Source organism: Propithecus coquereli, unplaced genomic scaffold, assembly GCF_000956105.1.
Source record: "Propithecus coquereli isolate 6110/MARCELLA unplaced genomic scaffold, Pcoq_1.0 Scaffold71, whole genome shotgun sequence".
NCBI classification, from domain to species: Eukaryota; Metazoa; Chordata; class Mammalia; order Primates; family Indriidae; genus Propithecus; species Propithecus coquereli.
The window spans coordinates 5,369,206-5,390,307 of NW_012153174.1; the positions used below are offsets into that span (position 1 = coordinate 5,369,206).

Genomic DNA, 21,102 nt, shown 5'->3' on the forward strand with positions numbered 1-21,102 from the left:
GACTGTGCTCACAGGCCGGGGAGTGAACATCTGGCTTCAGCACGTGCACGTGCTTCTCTGAGCGGGGAAGTCAAATGGAGAACAGCAAAAGGAAGCAGAATGGGAAGAAGCAAGACAAGGTGAAGACACATTTAGTAATTTTCTAGACACTTCTTTTTGCCTTAGGGATTCTTCACACGTCCTCTCCAGGTGACATATTGGTTCTGAAATAAAATGTGAACATGGGGATGTATGTAGAAAACTTACCGCTGTGAATCAAGTGACCAGCTGTGCAGACATTATATTCCATCTCTGTGATTACGGCACTTGTGAATCAAGAATTTTAGAATATTTTAGAAAGAACATTTTAAAAACATCGCATAGGAAAAGTAGTAAAAATGTAGAGAAAATTGGAGTATTTTATCCCTTCCCCTAATTACCTGAAGCCTAAACAAAACATACCAAATGAAATTTTCATGGTGCTGCTAAACCTTTTGGAAAACAAATCCTGCTTGTCCCCCATGAAGTGACATTCAGGAGTCCAGGCCATCAACGCCCGAGTTCTCTGATCTGAAATGCTCAAAGAGTGGAGGTAGAACTTGCACAAGTTTAAACCACGTAGCTCCGTGGAGCCACCTCTCATTCCCCCCACCAGTTGGTACTCATTTTTACACTGAAAACAGTTAAGAATATAAACACAAGTAAAAAGCTTGAGATGTTATTGGACCAGGTGTATTAAAATAAAATCAAAAAATAGAAATATTAGGTATATACACGACAGCATAAGTGAAACATAATGTGATACAGCAGTTTCCATTCAAAGCTTACAGTAGAAAAATTTAGTAAACAAAACCTCTTGAACTTCCTGCCATGGTGGCTCATTGCAGCCTCTGTAGTCACTTATTTTCCTTCATATCTTTGAGTATAAATAGTCTCAAACACATCTTACGCAATTTAGAAAAGATTGCTGAATCACAAAAATAGCCCCAAATATGGCATTTTATCTCTCTAGAGTACAACTAAATTAATATTTGATCCTGAAAATAACGTTCAAATCTTTTGAAGCAACAAAGGAAATTCTTATGTTTTAAAAGGCCCTATAAGGTTCTGCAGAGATTAGAATCTTACTATTCTTCCAAACTACATTGTCAAAAAAGTCTGTATATAAGAAATTGTGGAAATGAAAGAGCCGTACTGTTAAAAATATTACTTCTTAACGTAGAGCAGTTTCTGAGGCTCTTCTCCCGGGAGGTCTGGGCGAGCCCCATGCAGTGAGAGGTCCACATTGCACACAATGGCAGCTGTGCGAGCTCACGGGCGACACCCCTGCTGGAGAAGAGAGACGCACGTGCACCCCTTCACGTCGAGTGGATCTGAGCAGTGCCCATGGGAGGAAAATGGTTAACAGTCTCAGATTTTGGTGGGGAGGAGTTGGGGTGGGGAAAAAATAAACCACTGAACTCTGGGAAATACATTTTTAAGCTGCTGACTTCACCTACAAAATCTGATAGGTTGGATTAGTAATTTTTTTGTTTAACAAGCCAAAGCATAGAGAAAATATAAAGAGATGTCATGCTATGGTTATTTTAGTTTTATAAATGGGTTTAGTTCTGCTTCTAATGGGGATTCATTGCAACGGTCTCTGAATCTTTGAGTCACATGTCCGATTGTAAATGTAGGGCCAGCTGGGTGCATTTTTGGAGAGAATAGGTGTTTTCTTCTTAGGAGGCTGTATTCAGACGTTGGTCAAGCAAAGCGAGATTACAGCTGAGGATCAGTCCAAGCTGCAACTCGCTGGGGCATCAGTCTAAGAGAACCGAATACTTTCCCATTTCTAGGGTGTTCTTCCTGAGTAATGCAGCCTCTACTTTCAGGACAGGCATGGCAGATGATCCCTGCACAGGAGATAATCAGTGCAACCCGTGATCGTTACTTTTCCTCGCTGAGTGAGGCAGCCACCCCGGGCCTATCGAGCAGGTCTCCCTATGCTCTAAGGTTGCTGCTGGTACTGTCCTTCCGTGGCGGTGTAGAAGTCATCCAGGACGCTCTGCAAGTAATCAAATGTTGGCCTCTCTTCTGCCTTTTCTTTCCAGCACATTTTCATAATGTCATAGAGCTCATCTGGGCAGTTCTCCACGCGGGGCATCCTGTAGCCCTGGGACAGGGCGGTCATCACGTCGGCATTCGTTCTCCCTGGGGCAAATAACAAAACAAACCGATGCTATTTAGAAACCTGATGGAGGATCGAGTGCTGCAGTGGTCTTTTTGCTATTCATACCCTGCAACCATGATTGGAGCAAGCTTTACTGAGGCTGTTAGCAGCTGAACTGTGTCCTCCCCAAATTCACAGGTTGAAGTCCTTACCTTCGGTACCTCAGAACGTGACTGTAGTGGGAGATAAGGCCTGTAAAAGGTAATTACGTTCAAACAAGGTCATTAGGGTGGGCTCTACTCCACCATGACTCATGTCCTTATAAGAAAAGATTAGGACCCAGATAAGTACAGAGGGAAGAACATGTGAAGACACAACGAGAAAGCACCATCTACAAGCCACGGAGAGAGGCCTCGGAAGAAACCAAACCTGCTGGCACCCTGACCTTGGACATCCATCCTCCAGAGCAATGAGAAAATAAATTTCTGATGTGTAAACCACCCAGTCTGGGGTATTTGTTATGGCAACCCTAGCAAACTAATACAGAGGCTAAGGAAATTGCTGTAAGCAACTCAATAAATAAGTTTTAGGGTGGAGGGGATCAAGACAGCATTCAGTCCGCCAAAGCAAAAGCAGGCAAATGTGGTTAAGTAGAAGCCAAAGCAAGTTCTCTTTAATCACAAAAGGATATTGGACTTACCTGACCTTTTAAATTAACCACTCAAACCCAATTCTAACACTCGATCTCAATTACTTTCGTAGGATAGAATTTTTACATCTTCTACTCATAGTATATTTATGAAAAAAATCATTTTCACACACATTATCTCATACTGATGCATTTTTTTAAATTGGCTTTTCATGGTACTAACATATTTACTTAAAGTCAGCATCCTTAAATCAGCCAGACCAATTGATTATATGCTTGCCAAATAGTTAAAAGCTCAGGGATTAATTTGGAAAATAATGATGGTTTAGCTCATCTGAAGGACCCCTGCCTGTAGTTTGTGCTATGTATATTGTAGGAGTCAGTGTCTTCTGAGAGCAAGATATTCATTCACAGGAAGTGGAGCTAGTTCACATATTCGTTAAATCAGTGGCTGGCCAGAGTCAAAGCTCACACTGACTCTGGAATTTGCATATTCTCAACCTCCAGCGAGGGCACTAAGTGCTTTTTATTCCTATTGTGTCTGCAAGAGGACTGGTACTAGAGGATGGCTTTGATGCGGTCAGATGTCTCAGGGTAGTTCAGAAGATGAACTGTCATTCTTTGATCCTGAAAATGGCTTTAAGGGAAAAAGATCACTTTAGTAATAACTAAATTTTCCTCTGTTATTAAAACGGGATAGAGAAATGTGCCCATGTAGCGGCACCTATCCACATGCATGTGTTTTGCATGTTTTGTGGATACCGTATCCTGTCGGGGATGTGAGCTTCTCTAGAGAAGACTGTATTTCATGTAGAATATTTTCATGCAGAATATATACCGTACCTGGCAAATGAGAGGCACTCCACTCATCGCAACCAATCTCCTTTCCATAGTTATTTCCTTTCCATAGCTATAGCCTTTACTATCAGCAGTCACTGGAAAGATTCTAATTGATAGGTAGTAGCTTTAGGGGAAATGGTCTTTACTAGATTTGAAACAGAACCTTCTTTTGTATGTTTTCTCTAATCTGCGTTTTTCAAGTTGTGGGTCACCACTCACTTGGGATCAACAAATTTATTTTTTTAGGGCACTACCAGTATTTTAAAAAATTAATTATAACAGAATAAAATAGAAAAGATAAAAAACATTGCACGTAGTAAAGGTCAGTGTGGTTTTGTGAAATTTTTGTTTCATGTATGGCATGGGTTTCTGTGTGCTTCTCACAAGGGCTTATGATCAGAGAACTTTGAGACCCTCTGCCTTTAACTAACCTTTCGTTGTCTAAGGACACAGTGAGCCTTCCTGAATTTAAACCCCTGAAAGAAGACATGATCATTTCTGTCTTGGAAGAGCCCTTGTTTTTGAAATAGATCCAAGCAAACTTCTTAATCATTCAGATCTGTTGAGAGTTATTTACATGGTGAATTAATTTTTCTCAAGTCTACTTCTGAAATACCATCTTCAAGTATTTATGTAATTGGAATTTTCTAACTGGGAGACTTCACTTGATCGTCATTGCTCAAAGCCAAAGGCAGATTTGTGTTCTCTTCTTTATCTGGGGTTTTAGTCTCCATAAAATTATGTGGTTTCAGCATTGCTCTGGCTCTTGTAAATAGCCAAGCTTGCTTGGATAAATTTCAGAAGAAATATCTGTGTTTACTTCTGCATGGGCCTTGGATGAAGTTCTGGGTTCTGGTAGGAGGACTAACATACAGGATGATATAAATGGCAACTGGTCCTGCAAACTTGGTTGGGAATATCTGTTTCACTCCCTTCCTGGAGAACCCTCAGTTGCATAAAAAGTCAGAATGTGCCCACAGAAGATAAACCTTTCTAAGGTCACCCAAGCTCCACTGAAGCTTTTTTCTTCCTTGTTCTTGTATGTTCTCCTAACGCTGAAGAACTCTCTCAGCAATGCTGGTAAAGGCCAGGCACGCTCCATCCTGCCTGGGGAATTTGCCTTGCTGAGAGGAGGTGGAAGAAGGGAAGCTGAAGTCTATCTTTTTCTGTGCAAGTGAACCAACAAGCAAAATAAGCTAAATGACAAGTTTTATGGAAGAAAGAAAGAAAGGGGAGAGAGACCTCGACCAGACCCTAAGATTACACTTGATAGTTGGTAGCTGGACTGTTGCTAGGTTAAAGAAAGCAAACACCCATTGGCTGGTGATCTCCTTATTAGGCAAGCGATTTCATATTCCATCTTGCCTCCTTGCAACAGGCCTTTGAGTGCTCAGTACGAGTCGTGAACTAGCACTAAGCTCCGAGAGATGCAACGATTAAGACAGAGCATTGTCCTCAAAGGGCACGCAGCTCAGTGGGGACGATGTACTCACAGAGGGAGGGGGAGAGGGCAGGGATCAGCAGAGACTAAAAGTCAGTCAAGGAACACAGGAAGGAGAAAAACATGGGAGAGCAGAGATGATGAAAGCAACAGGGGTTTGGGGCAGGGAGGGGAGCGCAGCTGTTCCACAAGCCATGACGGTCTCCAGTGACACAGAGGCAGTGCCGTTGTGTGCGAGGGAGGAGGAACCAGCTACCCTGGGACCACAGCCTCCCGCCCAATTGTACTCCTTCCAAAAGGGCAGATTATTTTTATTTTTGGAACATTGCTTGTGACCGAAGTGAGCATTTGCAGTAGCACAGATTTCTTGACTCTGATTCACGCCTGGCATAAAGATGTACCAGGTATATTTGGTAAGGAACAGCCAGAAAAGACATGATGCTTCAGAAACTTTTGTCATTTTCAAATCTTTCTCTTTACAGGAGCAAAGCAAAACAGAAACCCCTCTTTTTTCTTTAAAAAATTTACAGAGAAATATAATCACAGGTTTGATTTTAAGATAATGAAGTAAAGATCTTTTGCCTCCTCTCCCTTTCTTTTTTTTTTTTTCTTCTTTTTTGCTGTAACAAAAAAAGAGAACAAGAAATAGAAACTTAAATCCCATCTCTGATGAAACTAAGAGACCCGTGGCAGCCAGAGGCAGAAGTCTGAACCGCTTCTGAGACAGAAGTGTAACCACAGGGCCTGCAGAGGGACAGCAGGCGAGACGGCTCTCGCGGGGTGGCTGGCACACCCGTGGCCCCAGACAGGGTGACACCCACAGCCCGCCCGGCAGTGCCGAGGCTAATGCTGGAGAAACTGAGCTGAGACACTCCGTGCTCAGAAACACCAGGCCCAGTGGAGATGGGGCACGTGTGGGAGGGAGACCAGGAGTGAGGAGAAAGACTGAAGGCAAGGAAGAGAGACACTTCTGGATGGGCCTTGGGGACGCTATGCTGAGTGAAATAAGCCAGACACAAAAGGACAAAACTGATTCCACGTATGGGAGGTCTCTAGGGGAGAAACTGATCACAGCGGTCGCTGTGGGGCAGGAATCGTATGGCCAAGGACAGAGTGGGCAGCCTTTCGCCTCACGCCTCTTTGTATCGCTTGAATTTAAAACCATGTGACCATATTCTTACTTAAGAATAAGTACGATGGAAAAAAAAAACTTTATTCAAGAGATAAAAGTATAACATTGAGAACTATGAGCAGCAAATACTAAAATAAATAACCAAAATTCCTGCAAGGAGATTTCTTTGAGGAGCCCCAGTGGGGCCCAGGTGGCAATTTTTCATTAGAAGCTTTTTAGTACTACCTGACTTTCTAATGTGCATATGTTACTTGGATAAGAATAAAATATTTACTAAAAATATCATTGTAAAAAATTACAAACCAGAAATATATCAAGAAGAAAATTAATATAACTTATTATATAACCTAAAATTAATATAACCTATCATCTCTTTATTCAAGGATAATAACATTTGGTATATTATACTGCTTAGCAGTTTTTTCCTCTAAAAATATGTGTTCGTTTTATATATAGCTTTCTTATTTCTTTTTTGTATTTTTCCTCTTTTATTTCCTTTTTATTTTGCAGAGGTAGGCATATGGCTTCTAAAGTACTTTAAAAAAAAGAAAAACCTATCCAGCACTTTACCAGGTAAAGTATTCTCAGATAATTCAATTATTGATGGTGTCTCTTCCACGAACAGTTTTACAACGGCGGTGGAAAACGGCATCCTTTGGCAATGTTCACTGATTTCTATGCTCTCAGTAAGTCAAGTCCTCTGATGTTCAGGTAAACAGGATTGCTTGATTCCATTCATAATCCTTAACGCTAGAGGCTCTCGTAACATACAACTCTAATGACTAGAAAATCCGTCAATCCAGAATGCCCAAAGCTCGGTTCTTACAAGGGACAAGCCAATGGGGGGACAGACCAGTCAATGGTTTCTGGTTGGTTCTACTCTATATACATATATATGTTTATATTAATATGTATATTATATGTATACATACATGTGTATGTGTGATTCTCACCATTCTTCTACTGGTTTGTTTATATATTTTTTATGATTTTTCACCCCAAATGTCAAATATTTCCAAATCCTGGGCGTTGAGCACAGTGGGTGAGGGTGAGCTCCTGGGTGGCACATGGATCTGGGGCTCAGAGCGGCTTTGCCACCAGCGAGGGGCCCAGTCGCCTTCTCTGAGCCTCAGGGGCGGTGGCTGCGCATCACAAGTAGCACGCCACAGTATTACACATTATTTATGAGGTTAAAAGTTTATTTTGCAAGGTGTCAGATTACGTATATAATCTGAATATATCAGCTTTCTCTCTCACAGACAGATCATAGAAACAGATGTGGGCACAGACACAGAGATACAGATGTATAACGTGAGAAGTCTGGGATGGTCGGAAATATCTTTCCTATTTTGCGGCAGTGTTAATTCAGTAACTTCAGCATCTAGAGCCAGGGTCAGCTGGAATGTGAAACATGGGCACGAGAGGGATATCCTGGGACAGCTGCCCACCGTGCAGGCACCCCGGAAGGTTGTCAGCCCCCAGCTGGTCCCTGCCAGGGTTCTCAGCGGCTCATCCCCCCACAGCAGTGGGAGTGATCGAGCACACAGGCAGCGTGGCTGCGCTGTCCAGAGCCTTCCCCGGATTCCATCCCAGCAGAGTAAGACGGGACACTCTCACATGGCCACTAAGGCTCTCCCCGAGCCGCTTCGCCCCTACGACAGCCTCCAGCTTTCCAGTCCATAGCATGGCGACTGCTAGAGATTAAATGGCTTAGGGGAGTCATTCATTCATTCATTCCTCAAATTCTCATGGAGGCGCAAACCACGCTGGCCCTGCTCCCGTTGGCCAGGCCCATGGACTGGCTGCTCCCCTGTAGGGACAGTTGTCCCCCAGGGGACCCCGAGGATCCCCCACTCACATCTCTGAGTCCCTGCTGTTGCTGGGGCCTTTGGACAAAACCAGCAGTTCCCCTACCCCTTCTGTGAGCACGCACCAATCCCTAAACCACGCACGTGGGCTCCACCGCACACCTCACCACCCCTCGGGCTTGACGCCCATTGATAACCATCAGCCTCTCCCTGCTAGAATGTTCGCTCTGGAGGGCAGAGATGGAGACCACCGAATCCATAGTGCCCCCACAGTGCCTGGCACACTCAGATATTTTTTGAATAAAGAAATGATTTAAACATTAAAAATTTAATTTTAAATTTACCTTATCCATAAATTTTGTTAAGAGTCAAACATTAAGGAGATTTTGAAGGCTTTGGGGGAAATCCGTCATCTTAACCACACCAGCACAGACCCTAGGAAAAGGGAGGGATGGGCAGAATCTGGCTTCTTGGGCTTCTGGTGTCAGCAGTCTGGAAACACTGAACCACATCCTCACTGATGCCAGCATGTTGGAGAGCAGAGGGACCTTTCACTGATAAACACAGGTGATCGTTTCCTGAAGAGGCAGGGACTCCAGAGCGCTTACTACAAAAGCTGTTTCAGAACTCAAAAGCACTGGAATCCTTGTCCCTGTGTCTGTTTCCTCCCCCTGAGGTGCAGTGCCGTGGAGGCGCACTGGGGCCTGCTCCATCCCAACCTCAACACCTATGGTGCCAGGCACCTTCCAGGCATCAGGAAAGCAGGGAAATTAATTAGCGGAGAAAAAGAATATGCACTCAATGAAATAAGAAGGCAGGGAAGCGTCTGAGCATATTTTAGAACAATTTCCACTAAATACAGTGAGAATGAAATTCTGGCACAAAGTGCTTGTTCTTCGCTTCTGATTAGAGGGTTTTTTGGTAATGCCTTTGTCCAATTTGACTTTTTCCTCCTATAGCCCAGTTAAACGTAAACAGGTAAGTAAACGATACCTGGGTAGGGAATTTTCCCATAGGTGACGATTTCATACAGGAGGATTCCAAAGGACCACACATCAGACTTAATAGTGAAACACCCAAAGTTGATGGCTTCTGGAGCTGTCCACTTGATAGGGAACTTAGCACCTACGGAAGAAGACACAGGTTCTTATCTCGGAACCTGAACTTACACATAAAGTCATGGACACATGACCCTCATACCTTCCTCTTTTGATTTTTGGCTTAAAATATTTACTTTGAGTAGGTAACACATACACATAGTACAAAATGGAGATGTGCAAAATACCATACTAAAACAGTTTGCTTCCCTCCTCTGTTTCCCTTTTGCATATTCCTCTCTAGAAGGAAGTTTCTTGAGCACATTCCTGGGTATATTATAACTAGACAAATTTAATGTAAAAAAATGACACGGACTGAAAAGGAATTTATTCTTAGTATGTGCATTTGCCCCTCAACACCAGCCTCTAAAGCATGTCTAAAATGTTCAAATTTTCTCTAATGAACCCATACTATGTTTATAGGGAATGTAAACATTTTTTAATCAGTGTACGTTTATGGATAAATATCTTAAACCTGTCCCATTCTTTCACCTGATAGGACAAAACATATCCCACTTTCAGGATGAGGTGGAATGACGCTCTGCCTAGAATGAGCTAGTGATGAAACTGCATGTCTCACGAAGAGCTGGTGAGACCAAGGGCCCGGGGACAGGCAAGCCTGGCACAGGGAACGTGCAGGGGCCCCTTGAGGGAAGCAGGGACTCAGGCCCCCAGGAAAGGCTAGGGGCTTCCACCAACCACATTTTTAAACACATATTTGCCTTTATTGTGTCTTTGCTTGAGAATTTTTTGTGGTGCCCAACCAAGATTGCAAATGCAGATGAGAACAATGAGGACTGCAGACAGCCTCGTGCGGTGGCCATTGTGTGCCTGGCAATGTGATCACACGTCCCTGCATCAATCCCCACCCAGCGGAGCAGCGCACAGGGCAGGCAAGCAGCCGTGGTTGGGAGCCTGGCCACGCTGGCATCACACAGCCCGGGTTTGAATCCTGGCTCTGCCGTTTCCTGCTTGGGGGGATCCTGGCAAGTCTCACCGTCTTTGCGCTGTTTTGGTGCTTCCATGCGTAAAATGGGGAAACAATCGAACCTCCCCAGCTTGCTGTGAGGATTAAGTGGGCTGATCCGTGAGCTTGGCACAGTGTAAATACCAGTGAAGCCCAGCAGTGAAGGTCCCAACGAATGGCACTTACCGATGACGGTAAGTGTCATTACTGTCGTCCTGAGACCAAGCCAGGGGGTGATGTGCTGTCTGCATTAAGCCATGCTCTCTGCATGCATTATTTTTGTGAGACTCCAGGCTGGTCAAATTTAACAAAAACCAGCGGAATCAATTCTAACTCATGTACTTTGAGGCTAGATCTCCTGAGTTTCAATCTCAGCTCTACTACTTATTGTGGGACCTTGAAAAGCTACAGAACCTCTCAGTTTTCTCATCTGTAAGGTGGGAATAATAATGATAACATTGATGCCTATCATGTAGGGTTATTATAAAGACAAATGAGATAGTGTGTGGAAATCCCATTTATATACACTGTAAATGCTCAATACATTTTAGCTAATTTTTTTTTTTTTTAGCTTCTTTTCCTCAAACTAGTCTCCTTTGCCTGCCTTTTTGCTGAGGATAATCATCAAGGTCAAGGATGAGGGAATACGGGCTTGAGGCAGGAGGAGAACCATCCTAGACACGACGGACGCCAGAGATGCTCAGATCAAAACGATGCTTGCAATCTGCTTACCACCTCTGCACATCTTCCAGAAATAACAAACATATCGTTAAAAGACAAATAATCCTTGTTTAACCACGCTTAGGAAGGTCAAGAAAGTGCTTGGTTCTTTCGGAAGAGAGCGAGCACGGCAAAAATATTCACTGAACTCCCATTAGAATCCTCAGGTCATTAGCATCACGGGTGATCCTACTGCAGAAAAGGCCACTGGAGCCTTGACTGTGCTTGGCCTCCAGAGAGTGTGTCGCGGGCTGGGGGATTTATGCCTCTCTGTGCATTTTTGGTTCACATAAATAATATGGAATGTGGGAAAACCAAGGAGTGTATTTTTGTAGCATTAGACTTAGTTCTGTATGTGTGATAATTTCCATGTTTTAATTTGTAATTAAAAGTCCAGAATAAAGACCACAGAATTAATGTTACAAATATTTTCTCTATAGTTAAGGGAAGTATACTCCACTGATCGAGTGAAAACTTCAACAGTATAAACAAAGAATCTCGATCTTGCAAAATCTATTTTTGTTTTGCTTTGCTTAATTGAAATACAAATGATAGCATTTGTAAACCTCATAGAAATATCCCATGGAGTTAATCAAGAGAGTACATTTTAGAAACAATTATGGGACATCTTGAATGTTGTACCAAATAAGTTTTTTTTTTAAATGACTATTGTAATTGTTTTGTTAAAAACAGACAAAAACGAAATAAAATGAAACAATAAGAAGATACCTAATGACTGTTATTAGGACGTACCTTCCCTTGCCGTGTACTCGTTATCTTCAATCACTCTGGCAAGGCCAAAATCTGCAATTTTGCACATGAGTGACTCAGAGACCAGGACGTTAGCTGCTCGCAGGTCCCTGTGAATGTAGTTCTTCCGCTCAATGTATGCCATTCCCTCTGCGATCTGAAAACAGAAGCAGGCTCTCTGTTCGTATTTGGGGTAGACAATCGTAGAGGGCCATCAAGGAAAACCAAAACACTTACGAGTCCCTGAGATCTTTTCATGTATATTACTCTGATCATTCAAGTTTTAAAGACCATGGGTAATGACAATCACCATTTGAGCCCTTTCTAAAATAACTGCCCCCCAAATCTCCAATAGTAGTTATCCTTTTTTTAAAATAAAATAGCAACATGTCTCAATATTTTCTAATGTGTGAAGAATCTTTTTTAAGACCCCACTACATTCTCACGTGTAGATATATAGATGTCATTATTCCAGTTTTTTGAATAAGAAAACAGATGCCATGGACTGAGTGTCTGTGTCTTCCCCAAATTCAGATGTTGAGATCCCAGCCCCCAAGGCGATGGTATTAGGAGGTGGGGCCCTTGGGAGGGGGTTACAGGCCCAGGGTGCAGCCCTCATGAACGTGGTCTGTGCCCTTATGAAAGAGACCCCAGAGAGCTGCCTTCCACCACGTGAGGATGCGGTGAGATGACAGTGGGCTAGGAACCAGAAAACAGGCCCTCACAAGACCCCAAATTTGCTGGCGCCTTGATCTTGGACTTCCTAGCCCCTGGAACTGTGAGAAATAAATGTCTGTTGTTTAAGCCACTCAGTCTAGGGTATTTTGTTATAGGAGGCCAAACCAATTAAGACAACAGAGCTGCAGAAAGTGACATGCTATTACGAATAAATTATTGGGGTGTCAAGAACAGGCTGTGCCCATCCTCTCTGTCAGGTTAATCAATGGCCCACGGGACCGGTTCTCCAGGTTCTCTCACACAGACCCTTCTGGATGATCTGAAAGACTCTGACAACAAGCATGACACCAGGAAAGAATCAAAGATTTAAACAAAACAATAACATAGGAGAGGTAAAACTACTATTCATCGTTTAATAGAAAATGTGACATCAGTCCAAAATTAGGTTTGTCTTTGTTTTTTTTTTTTTTTTTAAGAGACAAGGGTCTTGCTCTGTCACCCAGGCTGGAGGCAGTGGTACAAACACAACTCACCACAGCCTCCAATTCTTGGGCTCAAGCGATCCTCCTGCCTCAGCCTCTCAACTAGCTGGGTCTATAGGTGAACGCCTGGCTAATTTTTTCTATTTTTAGTAGTTTTGCTCTTGTTCAGGCTGGTCTTGAACTCCTGACCTCAAGTAATCCTCCCACCTTGGCCTCCCAAGTAGCTGGGAGTACAGGCATGAGCCACCATGCCTGGCTAATTTTTAAATTTTTTTGTAAAGACAGGGTCTTGCTATGTTGCCCAGGCTGGTGAAATCAGGTTTTTAAGGAAGACATTACCAAATTATAATGTTAAAGGGAAGGAAGGAAGGCAGGGAGGAAAGAAAAAGAAAGAGAGAGAAAGAGAGAAAGAGAAGGAAGAAAAGAAAGAGAGAAAGAAAGATGGAAGGAAGAAAGGAAATTAAAGGAAAGAACAAAGAGGGAAAGAGAAGGAAGGAAGGGAGGGAGCGAGGGAGGGAAAGGGGAGAGGGAAGAGGGGGATGGGGAGAGAAGAAAGGAAGAAAACAAGAAGGAGGGAAAGAAGGAAAGAAGAAAACTAAGAAAACCAAGTAGCTATATCTGGTAAGCAGTTGGAGGGAAAACTCCAACTAGGACTATTTCACACAGGAATAAATGTATTCTGCCAGCTTCTACCTTGGACTCCAGGTGGCTGAGCTTGGAGGAACTGACTTCCCCAGGCGTCCCAACGGCATCCCTGATCAACACACAGTTGGACACGGTGCCAGTGTTAGCAAAGGCCTGGCTCCTCGGTACTGGCCCTTCCGTCCCTCCCCTCTGCAGTCCCTGGGCTCACCTTCCACCCAGCCAGCCCTCCCTGAACGCAGCTACTCCCGCAGCGGATGGTCGATTTTTACAAAAACCATTTGCAGCTGCTGATCACAGCTTTGTTGTTATTTTTATGCTGTTTAATGTACTCGGTGTCATCACGCCAATGACACAATAAACACCTTCAGGGCTGAAGCCACGCCTCATACCTTTTCTAACCTCTCTTGTATCTATTGGAAACTTGTCACCAAACCTCTTCTCAGAGCCAAAGCAAGTTCTCTGGAAACTGTGCTGGGGTTTTAATATGACCGGAATACTATTAATATGTTGTTAGCACAGTGCTGCAAGAATTTGGCAGATGAGATTTTCGTGGTTACAAAAATCTTGTGTAAAATAATCAGTGTGTCCTACGTCAGTGTCCAAGTCTAGGCAGCCCAGTTTTTCACTTCTGAGGGGAAACAAGGGACGCTGCCCTCGCTCTTCAATGCACTGTGGCCACGGTTCCTCTTCCCGCCCCGTGGCTTCCAACCTCCCTCCTCCGCTTGAGAGGCCCGCTCCCTGCCCGTCCCCGACCTGCTCAGTCTGCGGGTCTCAGTGAGATGCCTCTTCTCTGAGGAGCTGTGCCTGGTGCCCCTCTCCTGCCCGAGTGCATCCCAGGGCTTCCTGCTCCTCACCCGGTACCTGTCCGTGATGGCTGGGCAATGTGGACCCAGGGGCAGGTGTAGCAATGCACATTCCTGTGTCCCAGCACTGAGCATGGGGCAAATCAGACTGTGACAGCAGGAAAAGGTCAGGGCCCGACTGGACAGCAGTGGCGCTGTGTCCCCTGCCTTTCCCCAACTCCCATAAGCCCTTGGCACTCAGGAGATGCACAAGCCTGACCTGCCTCTGGCAAATACTCGAAACAGCCCCTGTAGGCAGTCAACATGGGTGGGCAGTGGGGAGAACCCAGGTGAGGCTGGAGCACCTCTGTGGGTGTGACTTGTCCAGGAGGACTCTGCAGCCCAGAAACAGTGGGGTGGCAGAATGTTCACAGATAGCTCATTCTGGAATGGGCACTACTGAAACGGATGACGACGCAATGTGGCTATTTTGGCGGAGGCTGGGTGCTAGAAGCCATGCCTCTGTTTCCCTTTGTCTGCTGGTAATTCAGGTTCCGCAAGACTTATTAGAAAGAGTCAGTAAAACTGGGGAAAGCGCAGAGTGAGGACCAGGCTGAGCAAGTGTCAGTCCAATCGTAACAAAGCAGAGCTGACGGCTGGGCTTTTAGAGAGAGAGCAACAACGCCTGGTTGAAATGGACCGGAGTCGGTTGCGGGAGCTCAGATGAGATAGAAACAATTGAGCAGTCGCTTCTGACACTGTCCCAGCCTCCTCACTACACTTGACAGTAGTTCAGCCTTTTAAAATTCTTAGTTCTTAGATACTCAGCTAACATTCCAATAATCATATACAAACTGGGCCAGGAACCTGGAAAAGCTGAAGTTGGCTGCAATCCCAACTTACGCCTGAAACTGCGCTTGACAGTAGCAACCTGCAGCCTGTGCTAGACCCTCTCCCAAGGCTGCTGACCGGCTGCACAGACAGTGCTGCGGCGTGGACTGGGCCCCCACAGGGCAGCAGGGACATGCTTGGCTCTCATTCTTGGTAGCAGATTTTGATGACTAGCTCATTACGAAAAGCATCCCAGGAACTTGTTAGTAAGGCTTTTATCACACTTACCCAAGTTCTGCATTTACATAAATCTGAAAGCATTTTTAAAAACGATTCTCTGAAATAATAACAGCCTTGCAACAAGCCTCGTTTATTTTGGCTTTCTTTTCCATGCCAGAATGCTTTAAGGAACTCAGATTCCAGATAATAATAATTAGTATTTGCCAAGATAAGATTTGGAACAATAGCATTAGCCATGTTGAATAAATAATGGATATGGGAGCAAAATAAAAGCTCTGAGATGTGACTTGCTTTTGAGGTCATAAATATCGAAATTCTCTTCTTATAAAATTAGTCCATTCTCTAGTCTTTCCCTGGTCTATATGTATTGTTCTTTCTTTTTTTTTTTTTCTTAACTTTAATTTTTTTTTGAGGGGGGGTGGTATATTTACTTTGACTAAAGTCAATCTGGCTTTATTTTGCAACAGCAGGGAGAAATCAGAGACTACTCTGGTTAATGGAATCTAGGGTCAGCCTTTTCTTCATGGAATGCCTTCTTCCTCCTCCAGGGCGCCCTGGTGTTCAGAGCTGTCACATGAACACATCAAACCCAGGCTCAGCTGTCCCTGGGGACTCCCACTTCCTATTGCTCCAGCAGCTTGGAAAGGCTGACTTCTGTGAGAGCTGTTAATACATAAAATTGTCAAGTCCGGTAAGAAAAGAATCTGATTCAGAAGATTGTTTTGCGCCCTCAGTTATTTTACGGAGATGATGATGATAGGTAAGTAGGTAGGTAAAAGATAGATATTATCTGCCACCACTTCCCCCACCACGAATTGAATACTAACTACAATGCCAGACACTGTTTTACAGCCCTTACACTCAATTCACGGTTCACCCTAATAGCAAATCTACCAGGTAGGTTTCACTTCCATGATACAGATGCAAATGAGGCTTAGAAAATTAAAGAAGCTGCTGAAAGCCACAGAGTGAGGACAGTGCCTGGATTTACACCAGGTACGTCTGACTTCAAAGCCCAGGCTCCCAACTCCACAATCCTAATGTCACATCTGCAAGAGAGCTCAGTGTGGACAGATAATGAGATGGATTACTAGATGCTTCTGGAAACCCAAAGTTTTCACTGAAAGAATACTTCTTTACTGAGAAGAGAGAAAAATATTCCTGAGGCTTCCTCCCAGAATTCATTGTTGCTAGGCCAAAATTACCCCTCAGAAAGGGAATCGCAGACTCTCCCTAGGCGAAGTTCAGGACACCCACTCAGGAAGTACACGCAAAACTTTGATTGGGTGGTCTCTATCCAGAACAGTGTTCCTCAACTTTTTTCAAAGAATTATCACGGCCATTGCACAGTGGCTCACGCCTGTAATCCTAGCACTCTGGGAGGCAAAATCGAGAGGATCATTTGAGGTCAGGAGTTCAAGACCAGCCTGAGCAAGGGCGAGATCCCGTCTCTACTAAAAATAGAAAAAATTAGCTGGGCATAGTGGCGTGCGCCTGTAGTCCCAGCTCTTCGGCAAGCTGAGGCAAGAGGATAACTTGAGCCCAGGAGTTTGAGGCTGCAGTGAGCCATGATGACACCACTGCACTCTAGCCAGGTGACAGAGCAACTCTGTCTCAAAAAAAAAAAAAAAAAAAATTATTGTTCCCCTAGGGAGACTAATTAAATCACATTTGAAATTTAAATTTATGTGTTTCTTTACTCTCGCTGTGTGTTAAAATCACAGGGGGAACCTGTAAACAATATCACTATCTAGCCTGCCCCCCACCCACACCAACTGAACTCGACCCTATGGGAGTGGGCATCCCCGGGTGATCCTGAAGTGCAGCCCGGGCTGATACCATTCCAGCCCTTGGGACACTAAGTGTGGCTCTTGACCAGCACATTAAAGTTTGAGAATCATGGCACTAGATCATACAGTTGTCAACTTAAGCTATTTTAGGATTTAAAATTCTAGATAGATTGAAACAAAATCTTGGTCTCAACATATTGCCTATGAACAACTCACACATGGACTGTTGTCTTGATAGTGCTTGGGGAGGAAGCCCCGATGCAGCTTAGCTTAAAAGCAGCAGTAGTGAGATACGCAGGCCTAGGAGGAGGAGGAGGCCTCATGTGGAGGGCGGGACAGGGAAGGAGGCGGGGGATGAAGGTGCTTCGAACACCTTGGCAGAATCCCTAGTCCATGAACAACTCAGAACACATGGCTTGAGCTTCTGTTTTTCCTGCAACTTGCAGAACAGGCCCCTGTGGGTGGTGTGGCTCAGAGGCAAGGGACGCAGGGTCAGGACCCCAGTGCTTCCCTCTGCATCATGGCTCCGGGGCTGGGCAGTGACTCAGAGGGTTTGGGAAACTGATTCCATCTTTCAGTTCCAAATCAAATAAGAAGATTCCCTTCATCTTGGGCCATGCCAGCATCACAATACCAGGTCGAGCGGTGTACCAAGGTGAGAAAACCCCAACTTTCTAAACCACCTGCCAACACTGTTAAAAACGTCCCTTTTCTTCCTGTGCTAATGTCTAACTCTGTCTTAGAGAGTCTGTGTGTGAAGCCACTGAAAATTTGAAAGAAAAAAACATCCCCATTACCTAAAATGAGAATAACCATGTAAGGAGAAAATGTTAGTGCACTTTTCATACTCCTGGATTCAAGCGAACTGATTCAGGCTGAGAAGGGTTTGCACTTCTGCTCTTCAGCTCAGATAGCATGGTGGACGTGCATTTTGTAGTTCTTCTTTTTGTACCTTCGGCGAAAATATATGATGATGAAATTTTCTTCTTTTGATGTTTCTGTGTTTTATTTTTATTTTTAAAAGCAGTTTATTGAGTAAGGTGATAAGGGAGCCCACGGCAAGCTATGACTGACGCTCTGAGTGTGGAACAAGGTGACTGTCTTGAAAGTGCCTCTGGCTGAAGCCAGTGACACAGAACGTGCCTGTGCTGAGTACCTTGCTGCCCTGGGAGGCGGAACAGAACTACTGGGTTGGATCACTTGAGCCAGGAGTTTGAGGTTGCAGTGAGTTATGATGACGCCACTGCACTCCAGCCTGGGCAACAAACCGAGGCCCTGTCTCAAAATAACCAAATCAAACCAAATCCAAAACAAAAAAAACAAACAAAAACCCTACTAGGTCAAAGAGTGAACCCCAGGACCCAGTAACACAGGCAGGTCTTGGTGAAACTCCATGCATCTAACACCCAGTGAAAAGTCGAGGTACACAGAAGATACTAGAAACGATGCTTCCTGAGTTTAAGGGTAGGTTTATTTTGGTTGGTGCCACATAAATAGTCCTGCAGAGCTGCCTTTCTAAGGTACGGTGAGAAGAACAGGGGTTAGTCATCGGGTGTCTGCCTCTTCCCCCACCGCCAATCAGCTGAGGGACTCCCCTCCAACATGCCGGGGCGCTGAGGCAGCGAGAGGCACCGTGAGGCCAGAGAAGAGAGAATTAAGGTCATACCCAACGGCCTGACCACAAACACGCAGGACCGCCTCTCCCACTGCGGGTGTGAAACAGGAAGTGTTAACCCGGCCGCGGTGCCCTTGAGGCCACAGCAGGAGAGAAAAAGGCCCTGGTTCCTCCAGGTGGAGGTGACCAGCTGCTGTGGCTGGTGGGCATGTGGGATCAGGGATGGACGTCGCGCTGGAGCAGCATCTGGGAGGCCACTGTGGACACCCGCTGCGTAACCTTCGTGGTGGTGCTGGCTGTGTGTTTCTGGTTTTTGGTACGTTCTTACCTCTAGATATGATTTCACATACACCCGTTTACATACACACATGCTGATGGTGGGCAGGCTGGTAAGGGAACACAAAATCTAAAGTCCTATTTACTTTGCAAATAACTTTTTTCACCAGGGTATGAGATCAAAAATGTTAAATCAGACCAAAGTTTTAGGAAGCATTTGAGTTGAGCGCACTATTCAAATTCCCTCTCCACTCACAAAGTTTAAGGGGAAAGCCTGCGTTCTCATCGCCCAAGTGAGGGGTGCACGTGTGAGCACCTCAGCGCCGTCCACACGGCCCTGCCCGCGCCGCCCTGGTCCCTCTCTCCTGACGAACTCCAGCTCTGCAGCGTCAAATATGCTGACTGAGCGGCTGCCTGTGACCACACTGGGCGCGGGAAATACCCAACACCGAACGCCCTTGGGAAGGTGGAAGATGGACGTCTTTTATGTGGAGTCTGGAGGGAAATCTCAACTGTGCTTTACAAACTCAAGCGGAGCTCAAATAATGCCCCTGGCAAGTGGCCTGACTTACTAGTGACGGCCACCCAGGTCCTTTCCTGCTTTTCTCAAAGGCCCAAGGAGAAGTCTGTCAACCCCAGCACCTTCCACCATTCGACCGGCTTCCAGTAAATTCCCCGCCACCAGACGCCCGGGGCTCTGAGCCGTCATCACTAGGCTTGCCGGGTGTGTGTTCTTGGACTGTTCGCTCAGCACACGTACCCACTGCCACCACCAGAGAACTCGAGCCAAGCTTCGGACAAACAATGAAGTGATGGCGGAGGACCTCGCTCTGCAAATCTGGCTTCAGTGCTCTTGTGTTCGTTCCAATTACTATCGCTTTCTGAGAAATTGGCAAATATCTCGCTTGGTGAGGTTTTTTGTTTTTTTTTTTTCCACTTTAATGAGAAGAGCCCACATTTGAGTCCGATGACCGAGGGAAAAAAAGGGATCAAAGGAACCTCACCAAGGGGCTGAATGCGATCTCTCAAGCAAAGCTAAAATCTACCCCAGGAAATTCCAGTCTAAATGAGAAACTGGAACTGAGAACGCAACCTGCCTTAGAATCGGCTGGTTGGAAACCATTTGTCATGTAGACAAGCGGTGAGAAAAATTAAACAAGAAACCTGCCAAAAAGCAGGAAAGAATGAAACCTGGTTTTCATGGTGCTTTACCTGTTCTAGTAGGCATCGCTTGCCTCACTCTCTACAGATGGGTCTGCTCCCTACACATGAGAAAAAGAGGAATTCACATGATTAATTACGTTCAAAAGCCCTAGGAAGCTTATGAAATAATAAATGATAATATTCATAAGTTGGAACTGAAAAATGAGAAGCAATTAGTAAAATCTACAGTTTACCTAAAGGATTCTTTTTTTTTTTTTTTTTTGAGACAGAGTCTCACTCTCTTGCCTGGGTTAGAGTGCCGTGGCATCAGCCTAACTCACAGCAACCTCCAACTCCTGGGCTCAAGCGATCCTCCTGCCTCAGCCTCCCAAGTAGCTGGGACTATAGGCATGCGCCACCATGCCCGGCAAATTTTTTTTTCTATATATTTTTAGTTGTCCGATTAATTTCTTTCTATTTTTAGTAGAGACGGGGTCTCGCTCTTGCTCAGGCTGGTTTCGAACTCCTTAGCTCAAACAATCTGCCCACCTCAGCCTCCCAGAATTCTAGGATTACAGCTGTGAGCCACCGCGCTCGGCCTAAAGGATTCTTTATAGAAGGGAGCCCCTGGAGTCAATCCCACACTGACCTAAAAAGGCCATTTAATGACAACAACAGAAAAACAGAATGTGAAGAAAACAGAGTTTACGAAAGGAAAGTTTAAGAACACAGCTCCTCTGTACTTCAAATATGACAGCGTTTGTTTTACAGCACTCAACATTTGTTACAGAAACAGTTTTTCCTCTGCTAATATTCACTTGCTCCCTACACTGGAGCCCTGTGCTCTTGAATCCATGATTTGGATGAAGGAAGGGATGGAACAGGAAGCTCATTCATTGCTGTGCTTGCACTCTACCTTTTTGGGGTCAAAATTTCTTGGAAATTTTATTTTAGCTTTATTTGGTATTAGAGTATTCTTTTCCAAGCAAAATTGCTAAGAAACGGTGAAATCTACACTTTGACAATGACCATGACAGTTACCATGTATTAGCTCCAGCTCACCCAGGCAATGTGCTAGGCATTTA

The 21,102-nt window shown here is 44.7% G+C and overlaps 1 protein-coding gene across 3 annotated transcripts in view; it reads right to left on the reverse strand.

The window, feature by feature from the left end:
- Nucleotides 1-695: 695 nt before the first annotated feature.
- The window catches only part of LYN (LYN proto-oncogene, Src family tyrosine kinase), a 115,414-nt gene continuing 95,007 nt past the window's right edge, over nucleotides 696-21,102 (reverse strand). For all 3 annotated transcript variants that reach the window (XM_012661449.1, XM_012661445.1, XM_012661448.1), the window contains exons 11-13: nucleotides 11,539-11,692; nucleotides 8,995-9,126; nucleotides 696-2,172 (exon numbers count right to left, since the gene is read on the reverse strand). In XM_012661449.1, coding sequence (XP_012516903.1) covers nucleotides 1,970-2,172; nucleotides 8,995-9,126; nucleotides 11,539-11,692 — 489 coding nt within the window. In that variant the 3' untranslated portion in view covers nucleotides 696-1,969. The remainder of the gene's footprint in view (nucleotides 2,173-8,994; nucleotides 9,127-11,538; nucleotides 11,693-21,102) is intronic.